Source organism: Halichoeres trimaculatus, unplaced genomic scaffold (genome assembly GCF_033239565.1).
Source record: "Halichoeres trimaculatus isolate MK-OKI-2021-1 unplaced genomic scaffold, fHalTri1.1 fHalTri1_scaffold_4, whole genome shotgun sequence".
Lineage (NCBI taxonomy): Eukaryota > Metazoa > Chordata > Actinopteri > Labriformes > Labridae > Halichoeres > Halichoeres trimaculatus.
This window is the reverse complement of record NW_027437182.1, coordinates 26564036-26580579: the sequence shown is the minus strand read 5'-3', so window position 1 is coordinate 26580579 and position 16544 is coordinate 26564036. Positions and strand designations below refer to the sequence as shown.

General features: G+C 39.9%; 1 protein-coding gene across 1 annotated transcript; it reads right to left on the bottom strand.

The window, feature by feature from the left end:
* Positions 1-214: 214 nt before the first annotated feature.
* tnni3k (TNNI3 interacting kinase) lies at positions 215-16107 on the bottom strand. The gene is made up of 25 exons (XM_074669027.1): positions 16068-16107; positions 15656-15764; positions 15458-15543; positions 15077-15174; positions 14770-14880; positions 14574-14672; positions 13362-13500; positions 12589-12733; positions 12400-12504; positions 12187-12281; positions 11964-12113; positions 11794-11877; positions 11648-11704; positions 9255-9347; positions 9115-9172; positions 8815-9009; positions 7449-7553; positions 7286-7338; positions 6654-6706; positions 6012-6144; positions 5551-5660; positions 4505-4564; positions 4247-4416; positions 1391-1470; positions 215-317 (listed from the first exon to the last, which is right to left on the bottom strand). The coding sequence occupies exons 1-25, from the start codon at positions 16105-16107 to the stop codon at positions 238-240; spliced, it is 2508 nt and encodes an 835-aa protein (XP_074525128.1). The 3' UTR covers positions 215-237.
* Positions 16108-16544: the final 437 nt, after the last annotated feature.

The window sequence follows — 16544 nt, the reverse complement described above, 5'->3', positions numbered from 1 at the left end:
ATGTACATGAAGATAAGATTGTTTGTCACATGAACAGTATTTACAAGATGTCAAAGCCACAATAACACACTTATACCAAGCTTACATTAAGTCTAATATTCTAAACTTAGAGTCAACTCAGTTAAGCTTAGTTACTATGATATACTACTTCTAAAATCAACTTTAGACAGAAAGACACCTGACTATCTAAATCCTAAAGGTAACAATAATAAAACAGGTTAGGATCCTCGCTGAGGTTTAGTTGCTGTCCTCGAAGCTGCCACTGCTGCTGAACGAAGAGCAGAATCTCATCGTGCTCATGGGATCAGACACGTAACCTGAAAGGGACACAAAGCAGTGACTTCTGCATTATGACCACTTTGTGTGCAAAATGATAGTAATCATTACACACCAATACCACTGATGCTGTTTAACTTCTGTGTTAATCAGATACTGAATTAATTCTATGAAAAGACACAAAATAATAATGAACTGATCCAGCTTAACATGACAATGCAGATTATTTTGACTTGCTTATCGTCCCACTGCAAGAACAACAAACTTTAAACAAATGTGTGTTCATCCACTGCTGAAAATAGACCCTAACAAATACAGATGTGATGGCTGTTGGAAATATTGTTTCAGGAAAAAATAAAATGCACAGCTGTTTAAAAGGAAATCAGCTATTCTAGTGTTTGATCATTACTAAGAAAAAATGAACATAAAGTTCAAACATCAGTTGTTTTGTCTCCAAAAATCAAAAGTTCTTCTACCTCTAGCCCACAATGACTGGCTGATACTTAACAGAGATTGGCCTGCAGTGATGAAACTTTCTTTCACTGAGCCAAACTGAAACAGCTCATCCTCTCTGTACTTTGCATTTGTGCATAATGTCTCTTTCTTCAATTTTCTGGGCTGATTTGATTATAGATCATTTGTAAATACTCTGATTTTCTTTATACTTGTTCTAAGTCTTAGTTATTTCTCATGTCTAATTTTTGTCTCATGACTTTACTCATAAACTGTATATATTGGGCAAATCAACTATAATGACTGAATTTCCCCCATTACAAAGAAAACTGATTCTTAAGAATAATTAAAAAATTATACTGTGTATAACATGAATAAATTCTTTGTTGTAGATTATTTTTTGTGGATTATCTTACACAACTTCTTTTTTTTATTATGCCAATAAATTAAAAATTTTAAATTGAAATGAAATTAAGTGTAAACTACAATAAACAAAAACAGACTGAATCTGAAAGAAACTATCCACAGAATAAAATCTGATGATCCTAAGTTTCCTCATATAGAATATTACTGTGTATGAATTTTTGGTGAACCGTCTTAAAACTAAAAACAGTCAAATGCTGTCACTGTGTTCTTCCAGTGTTCACTTTTGCAAACAAACCATTTCTGTCGATAGGGGAAAACTGCATATTCCGTCTGAGCTCTTCCAGTGAAAGGCCTCCGGATGCTCGTCGGCGCTCACTGAAAAATTAAAAACATATCATCAAGCCCAAGTCTGACCCACTGCTGAACAAGACCAGAGAAGAAACACACTGCTTTGTTTACATGGAGAGAGACGGATGAGATGGAGTCCAGATAGAAGCAGAGGAAATTCAATATGTAATGTCCCACATAATACCCGCTGCTCTCACTTTCTGTGCAGGGGGACTGTATACAAAATTAATGACCGCTTCGATGCACACTTCATTACCACTTTGTGAGAGGACAGAAATGTCTTTCTAGTTTATCTTAGTTGTTTAAAAGTTGTCAGACAGGGTCTGATGCATACTGTCCAAGAGAGATTTATTATACTTAGAAAAATATAGCTTTTCCAGACGTAAACATTTGTTGTGCTATTTCTAAAGCAAAGAGTTCCTGGAAAGACGTTGCCACAACCTGACGTCCCACAACAGGTTTCATAGAGACTGTTACCAAGCTATGATCCCTGTTTCACACACACACACACTCAAACACACTGAGTCACACTCAGTGCACAGGCTTGAAGCCAGGGATCTAATGGAGACCTTCCTCCCCGTTCAGAATGCCATGCATGTTTTATTGGGTTTTCTTTCCTTTGTTTCCTGTTTGGTATCCAAGCAACCCCACTCTTAACTGTTGCAGTAATCGTCAAATTAGATCAGGTCAGTTTGAACCCAAAACATTTAACTGAGCCTCCCTTGGTACAAAACAAAAATATTTATTTCAATATGTTAAATGAACAGTCCTTTTACAGAAATAAGTCTCTCTGAAGCTGTAGAAAGTAGTTTTAACTGGTCATGAAACAGATGGAAATCAACATCTTTATAACATGAAAGAGCAAACAAGACCATTTGTTTCAGAGTTGAGATTTCTATGTTGTCATTTCTAAAGCCTATAACTGATTCCAGGAGGGTCTGTGTCACTGTATGTGCCCATCAACAAGCTCCTTGGAGACAGGCCGTCCACTTCTGCTGCTTCACTGTTGTCTTAAACTTACAAATATTTTCAAATAGCACTGCACACAGTTTATCCACTAAACCCTATTCAGTTTTTACTGAGGTATCCCTGAGTCCTTTGTCAAGGAAAGCCGACTGTCATGCACAAAGTTTGAACAGGTCATTGCGATCGGACTAGAGGATTTACAGCAGAGTGAAGAAAAATGTTTCTTTTTCTTTTTCTTTTTCCACAGCTAATGCTCTTAGTGAGTGAGACATGGTTGTTGAAACACTCTGGATGAAAATTCTAACAGGATAGGGGTGAGTGGTATTACTCTGTCCACAGGAGGGCGCCAAAGTCAAGACAAACAGAATGTTCCCCTCAAGAACTTCTTTACACTTTATCATAACTAAAATCTTATCAAGTGTTTTTGACTTATTTTAAGTAAAAATTGTCTCCTTATTCTTGATTTGAGCCACATTCAATTGTTTAGTCCAGAAAAATGTCATGCTTTGAGTTATTTAAAGACAAATAAGGTCCAAATTGCTTGTAACAAGTAAAAAAAAAAAAAAAAATCTGCCAATGGAACAAGAAAAAATTCCTAAAAAATTGGCTTGGAAGTAGAAAAATTCTTAATACAAGTAACTTCTCTTGTTTCATGGACAGATTTTTTTTTTAATTGTTAGAAGCAGTTCAGACCTCATTTTTGTCTTTAAATAACTTGAAATAACGCCTTTTTTTCTGGACTAGTCACGTACATGTGGCTCATACTAGGTCTAAAAAGACATTTTCAACAGAAAATAAGACAAAAACACTTGATAAGATTTCAATTTTTTCCAGTGCAATCCTGATTTGTGAGGAAATATCTCCTTTTTTCTGTATACCAATCAGATAACATGACGAGATGAGAGTTTAATGTCGTGTGGATGAAATTCTGTCTCAATGTCCTTAAGACATGCAATGAGCAATATTTGCGTGATTTCTTAAATAAATTGCTTTCTCCTTAATTTCCACGAATGCTCATCTCTTTTAAGGTGGAAAGTCAAAACATCTGTAACTTAAAGGGAAAAGCTGTATAACACCAGTCATAACTATGTGGTCCCCGTTTACAGGACAACGTTTAATTTGAAAACGCAGTGGAAAAAAAACTGCGTTTACACAGAAACGTTGTAGTAAGCATGCCAGGCCTGTAGGTGGTGCTATAACTGACTCGTCCGGAAGCAGCTTTTGGGAGATCTCCACCGAAGTAAAGTTGAGCCGAGAATACAGTCTATGGGGTATACTAAATTAAAAAAGTGGAGCAACAGATGCACATTATGCATCAAGACAGTCAGCAGTTACGGTAGATTGAGCAGCACAAGCACAACACGGTAGTTCGCGACGATCGTAACAACGGTACTGTTGTCCTGTTGTTTGCGCGCGCGAGGCGGAATGTGACGTCACCGTTTCCACTGTTTACACGGTAACATTGTCGGTAGCGTTTGAGAAAAATCCCACTCCGGAGGCCGTTTTCAAACGTTAGCGTTATAGGGCGGCCGAAATGCCGTTTCCGCTTGACCGCAAGGGTGAAACGCAACAAAACTTTTGCGTTTCACCCTAAAACCGTTGTCGTGTAAACGGCCGGTCATGTAATACTTATTTTGAAAGTAACACCCTTAAGGCTGTTCTTAAGTTTGCCAATCAAAAAAAAATAAAGTAGATGGTTGCTAATAAATGAATAAAAAGCCTTATCCAGAATAGAACAACCGCCTGTGCTATGGGGTAAAATCTGCCCTCTGTGTTGTAAAAAATTCTCACCCCCTTCCACCTTCACCTGTCCATGGAGCAGTTTGTGCTCTTTTACCTTTGACTCCAGAAGGCGTAGGCTCGAGTGTTCAGAGCATACTCGAGCTCGAATCGTGAGCGCAGTGCAGCCACATGGCTCCGGCCGGGTCCTCCTCGCCCAAGCAGACAGTCCGAGGAGGAGGAGGGTGACAGGGAGCCGCTGCTGTTACTGGAGGCTGGAGACATCAGCTGCCACAGAAGCAACAAACACACCGTTCATAACTCATGCACTGCAGTGTGAAACAAGGTGACATTGAAAACTACAGATTAGGTTTACCTCCACATTGCACAAGCATTCCTCCAGATTGGACACCACCTCAGAGAACTCAGGCCTGTCCTGGATCAGGGCAGAGAAAATTATACCCATTAATTTCTGCATCTGTGCTGAATAATTGAATGCATCTGACACATTCAACAAAGACACACACTTTAATTCTTCTTGTATGATGTTGTTTATTTTAGTCTTAGTGTTACTCGTAAAGCAGGTTGAACTCTGCTTTAAAAACACTCCTCAGATCTCTTGGCTCACTTTAAAAGAACTACCAGCGCCAACCTGGAGCTGTTCAATTATACATCACATCCTCAGAGAGAGGCCAAGGTCTGTCTGTGCACTGCTTCAATACGTTAGACCAACACAGGAATGCAACACAATAAAACCATAAAATCAAAATCAAGGGAGAGACTTTCACTTTCATCTTCTTTTGATGTTTGATAATACTTTCTCTTGCTTTTTTGTTCACAGATTATTAGACTGAAATTATTTTCTATGTCTGATGTAAAACTGCTCCACTGCTATTTCACAGAGGTTAAAGATCATATGATTATAAATGTGCTAATTTTAATTAGCAGGATATTCATAAATACATTTTGGAGTTGAAATCCTGAAAACAGTGCAGCACATTTCTATTTTATTCTACTATATTTATTCCCTGCCTTAAAAATAGAAAAAATAGAAAATATATAAAAATATATACACACACAATGATGCATGTTTTTATTAAATTATGATGGTGCTCTTGTGAGTCAGGATATGGTCAGGATGCATCAGGTTGGTGACCTTCTCCAAAACTTGAAGCAGAATTACCACAGAGGGAGGGACAGCAGCAAGCTCTGCTGTGTTATACTGTGTCTTAACGAGAAACAACATGCCCAGCACAGCACTCAGGGACCATGATGTAGGTCAGGTTTGCTCCTAAATGTAAACAGCTGTGCAGTAATGCATCACCTGGGGACACGCAGGTCACGTTCATTACTGATGAACATGCTTGCAGCTGACTCAGCGTTAGTGCTTTGAATTCAAATTGTTCAAATTGGATGATTTACCTCAGGGCAGGCGTACCAGCCTCTCATCAGGAGAGCAGAGATTGGTTTGGGGATGGAGTAGCCTATGGGAGGCCGGACGTGATGGTAGGCCATGTCTGCTGCTGCAGCGGCTGAAGAGAGAGATCATAAAGAATTTACATGAATGACCAAAAGCTGGGCTTAAAGCTGTTTTGAGTTACTCCAATTTTCCTAGAACACAGTGGTCAACAACTAGTCTTAATCTTAAAAAGAAGACGTTAGATGAGAAAATCAAACATTATAGTTCCTGTAAAATGTGCTGTTTTGTAAGTTAAGTGCCAAAATCGGTCACCGTGTACAGTGCCAGTAACCTGAAGCAGCTTAATGGAGGCAGACCATCTGTATTTAATCATTTACACCTAAACTTTTCTACAGTCATGTTCTCTGTGTCAGTGTAAGTTTTCATATCCACCATCAAACCCAAAGCTGACGTTAAGAAATACCAGGTTTCAAGTGAGCGAAGGGAATTTCTCCGGTGAGCAGCTCCCACAGACAGAGTGCGTAGCTGAACATGTCGGCCTTCACTGAGTAGCGAGTACACTGGGTGAAGACTTCAGGAGCCATCCAGCGTAGGTTCTACACAAACACACACATAGGACACACTCATGTATGAACACACTGTAAAGCAATCAATTTAAACAGAATTTTATAGACTTGGAAATGTTTTTGTTTGTGTGTTTTCACACACATGTGTAGACACACGCATGAGGCCCAATTACTGACATAAACTCTGTGTCCCAGCAAGGGCAAGAACATCTCCACAACAGGCAGTTCCCGTGAGGTGTAACACACTTAACACCAAACTGCAGGCCAAGCACTCTGAGAAGTGTCGATTCAGCACAATGAGACAAATTCTGCATGAAGGCAGATTTTCTTGTCTGTAATTGATGGCAGGTGCCAGCAGAAGCTCTGGCTTTAAGTCCTGCAAAAATAAGAGCATCCACTTGAATCATGATGTAAAATGCTTTGATTCATTTCAGTGGATGCTGCAGATGGTGCGAGCATTTCTGGCTACAGAAGAAAAATAGTTCCAAAGGTTTTTATCTTTATCGTGATTAAAAGAAGAAAAACACTGAAACACTGACCCCTGGCTGCTTGGTCATGTTGTCCTCATCCACAGATTGAAGGAATCTAGATTCTGTGGAGGAGAAAGGCATAAAACGGTCAACCAATGGATATCCACAGATAACTGCTATGTCTTCGTCTCAAGTGACAGAAATGAAATCAAAGGAATATGATTTTCAGTTCACTTAGTTTATTTCCTGAGCATCTGCATAAGTGGAATTAAAATTGGTAAAAGGAGGGATGTATTAAGAAGCACCAAAAAAGAGGTAAACTGACTTGGTGATCAATTCAAAGTCTGCTTCACTTATTAAACATTAGCCACAATTAGCTCTGATCACACCACTCCCACCTAGGCTCAACAGCAAAATTTGACTAAACTGATAAACACAAAATTTATTTTTCATTCAAAAAATTATGAATTCAAAAAAGTTATGAAATACTTCAAGTTTTAAAAGAGTATTTCCTTTTTGTATCATGATATATTTACCCCTAACAGACGGGGAAAATGAAGAGTATCACACGCTTATAGACACTTTATGAATATAATCTTATATCCAAAAACATCCTTTGTCACTTCATCTCAGACTATTAGATAAAACAAAATTTCTTTTAAATTTTTTACAGCGGGTCAAGGCAACAAAACATCTCCTACCACCAAAATCAGCCACCACTGCATGTCCATCCTCATACAGCAGGATGTTGTGGCTGCAGGAAACACACAAGTCAGGAAAAGAAAACAGTTGGTTATTGTAAAGTCCTTTATCTACTGTTTAATACTCTGCACTGCTGCCATCATCACACAGTGTGGCGCCCACCTGTTGAGGTCCCTGTGGATGATGGGCTGGGTGAGGTTGTGCAGGTACTCCATGCCCTTGGCCACATCGATGGCGATGATGAGCTTGGACTGCAGGTCGATCAGCCTGTCCATTGACACATCATTAAAGCAGGAGCCACTTAGTGGCAGATCAATGGTCCCTGCCAATCACACACAGCACTTTACACAGATCAATAGGGCAGTCTATAAAGACAGCACCTGGCCACACAGTTAGCGGAACACTTCATCTGGATCAATGATGATCCCGGCCAAGGGATCGGTGAAAGGAAGCAACCAAAGAGGATAATGAGAGCTGAAACAGTCGGCTGTGCTGTGCAAACATGTCTTTGTAAATCACTTGGTAACTTCTTAAGGTAGCTGGGACTTCTTTTACACCTTAACACCAGAATTTAATCACTGTAATGAGTGTAATGAGTGTAAGAAACAGAATAAGATAAGACATGCTGTATTGATCCTTTACAGGGGGATTTACTCATGACAGCAGTTCACAGAAGAGGTAAACTTGAATTCCCAATCGATAGTAAAGACAGAATAAATTGTGGTATAAAAAGTGGCATAAAAAAAATAAAAGATCTACACATGTATAACTGGTCAAGTGTGTGGTATTGTGATAGGATGGATACAAAGGATGGATAAAATGGTGTAATGTTTGTCAAAATGGTTGCGCAGCAAGATAAAAGGAGTATATGAGCTCATAAAGAAAAATAAGTAAGAACACATACCTTTACTTTTATTCTCATAAACACGATGGATTGGATAAAAAAATAATAGGAACAATAAAGTAATGTAACATATGTACGACTTAAGATTTTTACTGATGTGAACGCTATAATAAATGATATGATTAATGAATTGGAACTGCAGATTTCATGCGGTGAACTTAAACATTTCATTTAAAAAAAAAGTTTAAAAAAAACATCAAAATAGTCAAATTCATTTAATTGATTATTCAAATTAGATATTTTATGATGATAATTTTTTTACTCTTATGATAAAATAAAAAAAAACTGAATGCTTTAATGTGCAATATTTTACTGTAATTTATAATATTTATATATTGCTTCTGTAATTCTGTAAAGTTCCCTTTGTGGGACAAATCAAAGGCAGTATTTTAAGTAAAGGAACTTGAATGATCTCAGAGTATTTGAATTTATCAACTAATGTTTAATATGTATTTATGTTATCACATTCTTATCTTCGTGTATTTCTTTGAATATTTTCTGCTGACAGAAAGGAGAGCTCTGTGCTCCTTCAGTACCCCGTGTGTTTCTCCAGGCGTCGACTCTCAGCTGTTACTGATAATAAACAACGTTATTAGCTCCAGTGTTTAAAGCCGTCTTCCTCACCTCTTCTGCTCATGCAGCAGAGAGAACAGTGAGCCTCCAGAGACGTACTGGGTCACGATGGCAAACTGGCTGGGATCGTCCAAACAAGCCCCCACAAACTGGATAATGCAGGGATGATTGAGGCGACAGAGGATGGAGACCTCTCTGCAGAACATGTCCACGTCTGACTTTGAGCAGTAGGTGTTTGCTCTATAGCTACACAGAGAACAGAGGGAAAGAAACAGTTTTCAATTTAACACTGTAAATGCTACATTTGATCTTTTTTTTTTTGGTTTTGTTACATTGTGAAGTAGCCTTCACCGTTTGATGGCAACAATTTTGTTCCTGCATTTGCCTCTGTAGACTCTTCCGAAGGAGCCTGGGGGTGAAACAGAATCAGTGCTCAGTATGATAATCACATCACTGCAGTATTGATTGAACAGAAACCAGAAAGGTGTTACCTGATCCGATAATTTCATTAAACTCCAGCTCAGACAGCTGAAGGTGGAAGTGAGAAGGGAGGCTGGCTCTGAGCAGGAGGACTTCAGCTTTCTCTGAAAATACAGAATGTTATACTCTTAACAAGCAGCTGACAGGTGTTCCAAAATCATCATTACCACACAAAAAGGAACATCACTGTGGCATTATGGAAGTAGTAATTACTAAAGCTACAGCTGTAGATTGTTGCAGGTTGCTGCATCACAGCTCAGACACAAGACATGGTGGTCATTTTGGTTCTCTATATTAGAATTACTGATTTTCAACTATCTGAAATGCCTCATTTTAGCCGCTGTTTCTTTAACTCTCCTGTTCCCCCAAAACCCTTCCCTCTGATTGGCCAGCCCTCTGGGAGCCTCAGGAGCAGAGATACAGGCTGTTTTCCAAACCGCATACTACACTAGCAGTGTAGTGTAGCAGTGCCTACTATTTTGGCTGTAATTCAGTATGTAGTAGGTAGTATGGGAAAACTTGCAAAATCTACAGGATACTGAAAGATGTCCTAAAAGATGAGGGAAATTTCTAAGTGTGCAACGGACCAGTCTACCTGGCATACTGTTTCCCACAATGCACAGTCCTAACACTGTGTCTATGCTGGTGGCAAGTTTTGGTGAATTACCGCCATCTACTGGAATGAGTCAGTATTATAACTACAATACAACAACACTAATGCTAGACAGTTTGTGAGATAGAAGTGAAGTGATGTGAAAGAAACATCAGTAAATCTTGTCACTTCCACTTGAAAAAGAGGTGTTTACTCTTACAATTCTTTAAAGCCCATATAAAACACTAATTCAATTTTTAACCCAGATGTGGATTACATAGAAGTGTTTTTCCATCATCTGTAAAACATAAAAAAATCCTTTCAGATTTCCTTTTAGTAAACAGATTAGAAATCAAGGATGATGATACTGTGTGATATGATCAATAAAACAACTGAAATGCTGAGATCTGCCTATTGATTGTTTTGTACGTTCAAAGAAAAAAACAAAAAAAAAAACATTATCCGTAGCTCTGCTTCTGGAACTGGAAACCAGAGTAGTATACAGACCCAACAGAACAGTCATACTACATACTACATGCAAACGAGGTAGGTCGTATATAGTGCCCATCACATACTACATCCACATGTAGTATGTAGTAGGTGGTTTGGAAAACAGCCACCGATTGACCTTGGTGTTGAGGCTCACCCCTCCAATGTGTCATTAAAAAATTAGGAGATGCTGGAGCACAGATGGCCTAATGGTTTAGGTTGTGCTCCATGAGATTCCCCCACGCGCAGGTGGCCTGGGTTTGAATCCAGCCTGTGGCCTCTTTCCTACATGACATCCCCCCACTCTCACCCTGTTTCCTGCTCTGTCAACTGTCCTCTATACTATCCAATAGAGCCGGACTGATTAATCGGTCCGATTATAGCTTGTCACCGATTAATCAACATTGGCCAAAATGTAGCCAATTAAAAAAAATGTAACTCTACACTTAAGTGCTCCATGAGAAAAACACACTGTTAAGACATGCCAAGGAGAGCATTCAAGGTTTTTTTCAGGTAAGTTTTAAAGAGTGTGTAACAATGTTTAACATCATGCAAGTTGCACCTTTGCAAAATAAACAGAGATAAATGCTACTGTTAATTCACATGTCCACCATTATCTAATGTAAGACTATAATACGGCGTTTTAACTTCGTGTAAGTTGCTCATTGTGTGTTTACATTTTGACTTCTTTATTTATTATTGTGTGTACGGATTGTTCTTATTAATCACTGGTTTACACTACAGTTCTTATGTTGAAATTTTTAGAATTAAAGTTCCTTGTTTTAATTTAATAGTGTTCTGTCTCTGTCTTGAATCATATGATAATATTAGGATAATATATGATCATTTTATTATAATTTGTGTATATATATATATATATATATATATATATATATATATCGGCCAATATATCGAATATCGGCTTTTTTTGCCCCCAGTATCAGTATCAGGATCAGGGATCAGCCCTAAAAATCCCATATCGGTCTACTGTTCAATCAAAGGCACAAAAAACCCCAAAATAACATAAAAAATAAGAGATGCTTTTTCAATGACCTCACAGTTACAAGTCTCGTGAGACATTTAGTATGAGCATCCAGCACTGTTATTTTATTTCTATGTTTACAACATGGGGAAACATAACGCCCCCTCTTTCAGATAAGAAGTAATATCACATCACTTCCTGTTTCACCTGTAAAGAAAGCAGGAAAGTATTTTCATCAGCAGCTAAGTCCCTGTGCTCTGTAACAAACTGTGCACTGTGATGACAGCTGACAGTGATGTGGAGTGTGGGGAAAAACTCGGTGCTTCATTCCACTTCACTACCTTTAGTCATGCTTTTGATCTTCCCCAGAGGAGACGGGACAGAAACGTAGGAGCCGTCTGGAAGAGAGCCAACATGTTCCAGCAGATTAATGAGGGGGCTTGTGTGATTTAAATCCAGACTATCATCTTGAAGAGGGATGACTCACCCCCTCCTGGCTGGGAGTACTCATTGCAGGGGGAGTCATCTGGACGTTTGTAGTGTTTCAGTAAGGTGACTATTGCATCGTGGCCTGAGGGAGAAAAACACAAGATCTGCAACACTGAGGTTTGATCACATCTTCATCTTCACAGATCAGCATGTTTCATACGAACAGACCTTTCTCATAAGCCCACATCAGACATGTCTGCTCATCCTTCTCCCCACTGGACCTGCTGGGGTCACAGGCTACCAGGTTCATGTCTGCTCCACTGTCCAAGAGGAACTGCACCAGGCGGATGTGGCCGTGAAAACAAGCACTGTGAAGAGCTAAATAAGGAAGACACTGATGAGCACACACAGCTGTAATACACAACAACAATGCTTCTCCTGAGGAGGTCACCTGTGTGTCCGTCTCGGCCCTGACAGTTGATGCTCATTGCATTCTGGCTCAACAGGAACTTGACCATCTCAAGATCTTTACCATAAGTACACGCACTGTAACACAAGACACACCCATTATCACCTCACACAGGTTGAAGGTGCTGGATTTAGATTTAACAACATGTCAAGGCTCTGCATGTGACTACAAAAAGGTGAAAAGTGTGAGCTTTACCTGTGGAGTGCTGTTTCACTGAATATGTTCTCCCGTGACAGACTCTCTGCACCAGACAGCTGTATGATCTCCTTCACTACTTCAAACTTTCCATTATAGCACGCTCTGATGGAAAAACAGCATGAATTTCAGGTGAACACTCTGTGTCAAACACCAAACGCTAACAGAAGGTGACAGTGCAGCACTGACAGGTGGAGCGGCGTGTCCCCATAGATGTTAACAGAGTGAGGCTGCAAGTCAAAGTTGCCCTGCAGAAGGAAGCGGACGATCTCGTGATGACCAAAGCGGGCGCAGAAGTGCAGAGGGACATGATCTTCATTGTCGGTGGCGTTGACTGAGGACAGAAGCAGAGGTGAAATCATCATGACCTCAACCTAACATCATCTCAACAAAAAATGTTGAAGACGTAAACACGTTGTGAATTTAAATGGTGATAATACTGCCATTGTTAAAGTTTTTTTTTTTTCCCAGAAAGGAGTTATAGTCCAGAGATAAATGAAACTTGAATACAACACCAAAAAAGTGACAAACTTTCAAAGACTAATCATAGTTCTTTAATCAAATGTAAGTTAAAAGTCTAGATAGTGCATTGAGATCAATAAAGATCATTTATCAAACCTACTGATTTTCTCTGCTGAAAAAAATAAAATCCATCTTCCCTTTGTGACAGAAATTCGTAAAACCATGCTGTCGCTTCATACTATGGCTGAAATATTTGAACATTTTTTCCTCCTTTCTTAGTAAATCTTGTCATTGAACCATAAAAGTCCACAGTGGGCGTTATTGGATAAATCTACAGAATTGAGCCATATTTCAGGATTTTTTAAGAAATAAATCTGTATGATCCATAACGTGATACACTGTTGGTTTTAAAATAATGATTGTACAGCAATAATATCTGAACTTTTATAATATTCTGTGTGAAACTAAATGTTGCACATATTTTACTCCTGTAGTCTCACCGTTGGCTTTACTTCCTTCTGCCATCAGCAGTTTGATGATGCCAAGGAAACCTCGGGCTGCAGACAGGTGAAGCGGTCGGTCACCAACCTCCCCACTCGCATTTACATCTGCACCAAACTTCAGCAGCAGCTTTGTCAGCTGAGAGTCAAAGAGAAATATCAGAGAATTTGTCAAGCTTTTGACCATTAAACTGAGTAAATTTGGTCTTTTTCATTTAAAGGTCCCATATTATACTCCTTTTCTGCAGTTTAATATGGATCATTGATGTCTTCATGAAATGTTGGTAACATGTTTTGGTCCAAAAAGCCAATAAATCAAGCACAGCAGCATTGTTTCCAGGCTCTCATAGCCCCTCTGTTCAGAACGCTCTGATTTAGTGGGCGTGACCTTCATATGTAAATGAGCCACAGCTGATACCGCCCCGCTCTTCCACGTCACTGAGAGCAGCGCCACGAGCTCTGAGTGCTCAATGTTTAGAAAACAGCGAAGCTCGTTTACCGTAACATTACAGGCTAAAACAACAGGCTAACCGCAACAACAGTTAGCATCCTGAAGCTAACACAGAGACAGGGGGGACACTGAGGAAAAGCTCTTATATCTGCTCCACAGCACACAGCATTTAAAATACTCACATTTCCAGGGTCTGAGGTTTGTTGGTGTATGGTTTGTAATGCGCCTGGATTCAGCACCAGTCTATTCACTAGCCCTCTGTTGTACTGTCCAAAGTTGGAAAAGCAGTCGGCCGTGAAGTGGCTAGCACACACATGCACAGTTTTACTGAGTGTATCTGGCACATTTCCTTGATAAATGAACTCTAGCCACTTAGTCTTGTCTTCTTTCGAGATGGGAAGCTTGTGCATGAAACTATGTGGCTGTTTACAGATTTTTATCCAGCAGCGGGGAGGGGAGTGGGCGGGGAGGGGGTTCGGAGGTATCTGCTCCGGTGGACCAATCAGGTCAAACTTGCTCCTGATTGGTCAAGAAAGGGAATCGCTGACGTCGGCAAATCCCCAAAATCCAAACGGCTCATTTTAGGTCAGGATTTTACATTTACAAGCACTACTAAGTACAGGTTTGGTCACTAAATATCACATTTTGTGGGCTGGGAGGAAAGCCAAAGACCCACAAATTTCCGTAAAGACTTAATGAAGTGATTTTTGCACAATATGGGACCTTTAAAAGTCAGAGGTTGCTTAACCTGAGTAATGTACCTGCTCATTGCCATTGTAGGAAGCTATGTGCAGTGGTGTGAAAAACACAGCATCTTGAACATTCACATGAGCTCCATGCTGCAGGAGGATGTCTGCTGCCTGAGAGAAAAACAGACAAGAAGTGAATGGGCAGAAGAAACTCCAAATCTGTGAGAAACTTTCCTTACAGTTACTGCTGAATAGGTTCAGCTCTCACCTCATGGTGTCCAGCCAGTGTGGCCACGTGCAGGGCAGTGAGAGCTCCATAACCCAACTGCTGCACGTCTGAGCCTCCATGGAGGAGAGCAGTCACCAACTCAGCATCATCCTGAACACAACTGACACTTTTATTTGAATTACTTTCACAATGAAGCAGCTCAGACAGGCAGCTGAATCATGCTGGTCTTATGTGCACTTGCACTCCACCATGTGGTAAAACTTAGAAATCTCTTAGACCTTTAGTGACATGTTAGATATGGATTGACATTCTCAATCTGTATTTAACATTTTCCAGTTTTCTCCACCTTGTAAGTAGCCAGGTGAAGTGCAGTGAATCCATTCCTAGACAGTCTGGAGGGGCGAAGGCCTTTGAGCATCAGACTGCGGATATGGTCTTTGTTGCCTGTTCACAAGAATGTCATAAGGTGTTAGTTAAACATTTCTCCCAAACTGGCATTTAGTGGTTAATTTCACAAACATTAGAAGATGGAAAACCTGAGCTATAGAAGCAGGCGTATGTGTTTTTTTCACAGTTTATTTTAAATCTAGATTCTCCTATGTGAGCCACAGCAGAGAAAAGCAAAGGTCATCTTCTGACAATAATGTCAGCCTGCTCAGTGTAATCCTCCCCTCCACTGTCACATTTTGTCAGAGAGTTATAAATAGACCCTGGTAGTCATGCATACCTCCACACACGCAGCAGAGGTGCAGCAGCGACAGCCCCTTCTCTGTTCGGTAGCACAGGTTCACCTTCTGAAAAGCTTCATCAGAGCTGATTCACACAAAGACCAACGACAGAGAAGTGAGCAGCAGACCGGAGAAGGCACAGAGGGTGTATGGAAAACTGGATCTCAAAGTTTTAAATGACAAAACATTTGAGTCACCTGAAAGCAAGTTTCAGATCCACGAGCTCACTGTCTTTGAGCTGCAGGTCGTCCTCCAACTTCTCAATGATCACAGAGTACGACTCGCCCACCTTCTTCTTCCACTCATCTTCACACGGTGTTAAACAGAACAACTTAACATCCTCTCTATGACTGACCTCATGCAGAAATGTGCACGTTTCAACCTTTTTTTGAATTTATATAAAATATATTTTAGGTATTGTACAGTTTTTAAACTTGACTGTGTTTTCTTGTCAGTCACTCACCAAAGACTTGAATTTGTCTGTTTGGGCTCAAGAGTAATGGCTGCCCATGGATCAAAACAACCTCACAAGGCATTCCTCCTTCAATGCAAACGCTGTTCTCCCTCTAAGACTCAAACAATCAGGCTCTGTCAGAATAAAGCTGTTACCTGTACACGTCTGAGACGGTCTGGATTTGTAGTTTCCCATTGATAAGGTCCGTCTGGTGTAAAATCTGCAGTGTAGTTTGGATTTCTTGAGTAACCCAGTAATACAATCTCTCAGTCTGTCACAATTGCACAGGTCCAGATAAAGGGGGGATCATGTCTGTGTGCTAAAAATAAACATCTTTGAGAGGAATGTGTGACAACCAGGACAACTGATCTCCCTCCATATGCAAGTGGGCTCGAATCAGAGTCTGTACAGTATGAAAACAGAGTTGGACAGTGTTTTGTCATCTGATTGATTTTAGTCTCATATGATTTGATTAAAAAATAAATTGTCGCTTGGGTTGCCCTTATATTGCTTCTTCCATGTCCTTCCTGGCGCTAGGAAGAGATCAACACGTCCACTTAAGTTATGTGAAGAGGAATCTTATTAAAACTCTGTTTTTTCTTGTGATACCTAAAAGATTCACAACATGTGAA

Coding starts and splice junctions, on each gene's coding strand:
- tnni3k (XM_074669027.1), bottom strand. CDS start 16,107: ATGGGAAACTACAAATCCAGACCGTCTCAGACGTGTACAG. Junction 12,734..13,361: donor AGAAGGAAGTAAAGCCAACG/GTGAGACTACAG, acceptor TTCTGTCCTCAG/TCAACGCCACCGACAATGAA. Junction 12,505..12,588: donor GGGGACACGCCGCTCCACCT/GTCAGTGCTGCA, acceptor TTTTTCCATCAG/AGCGTGCTATAATGGAAAGT.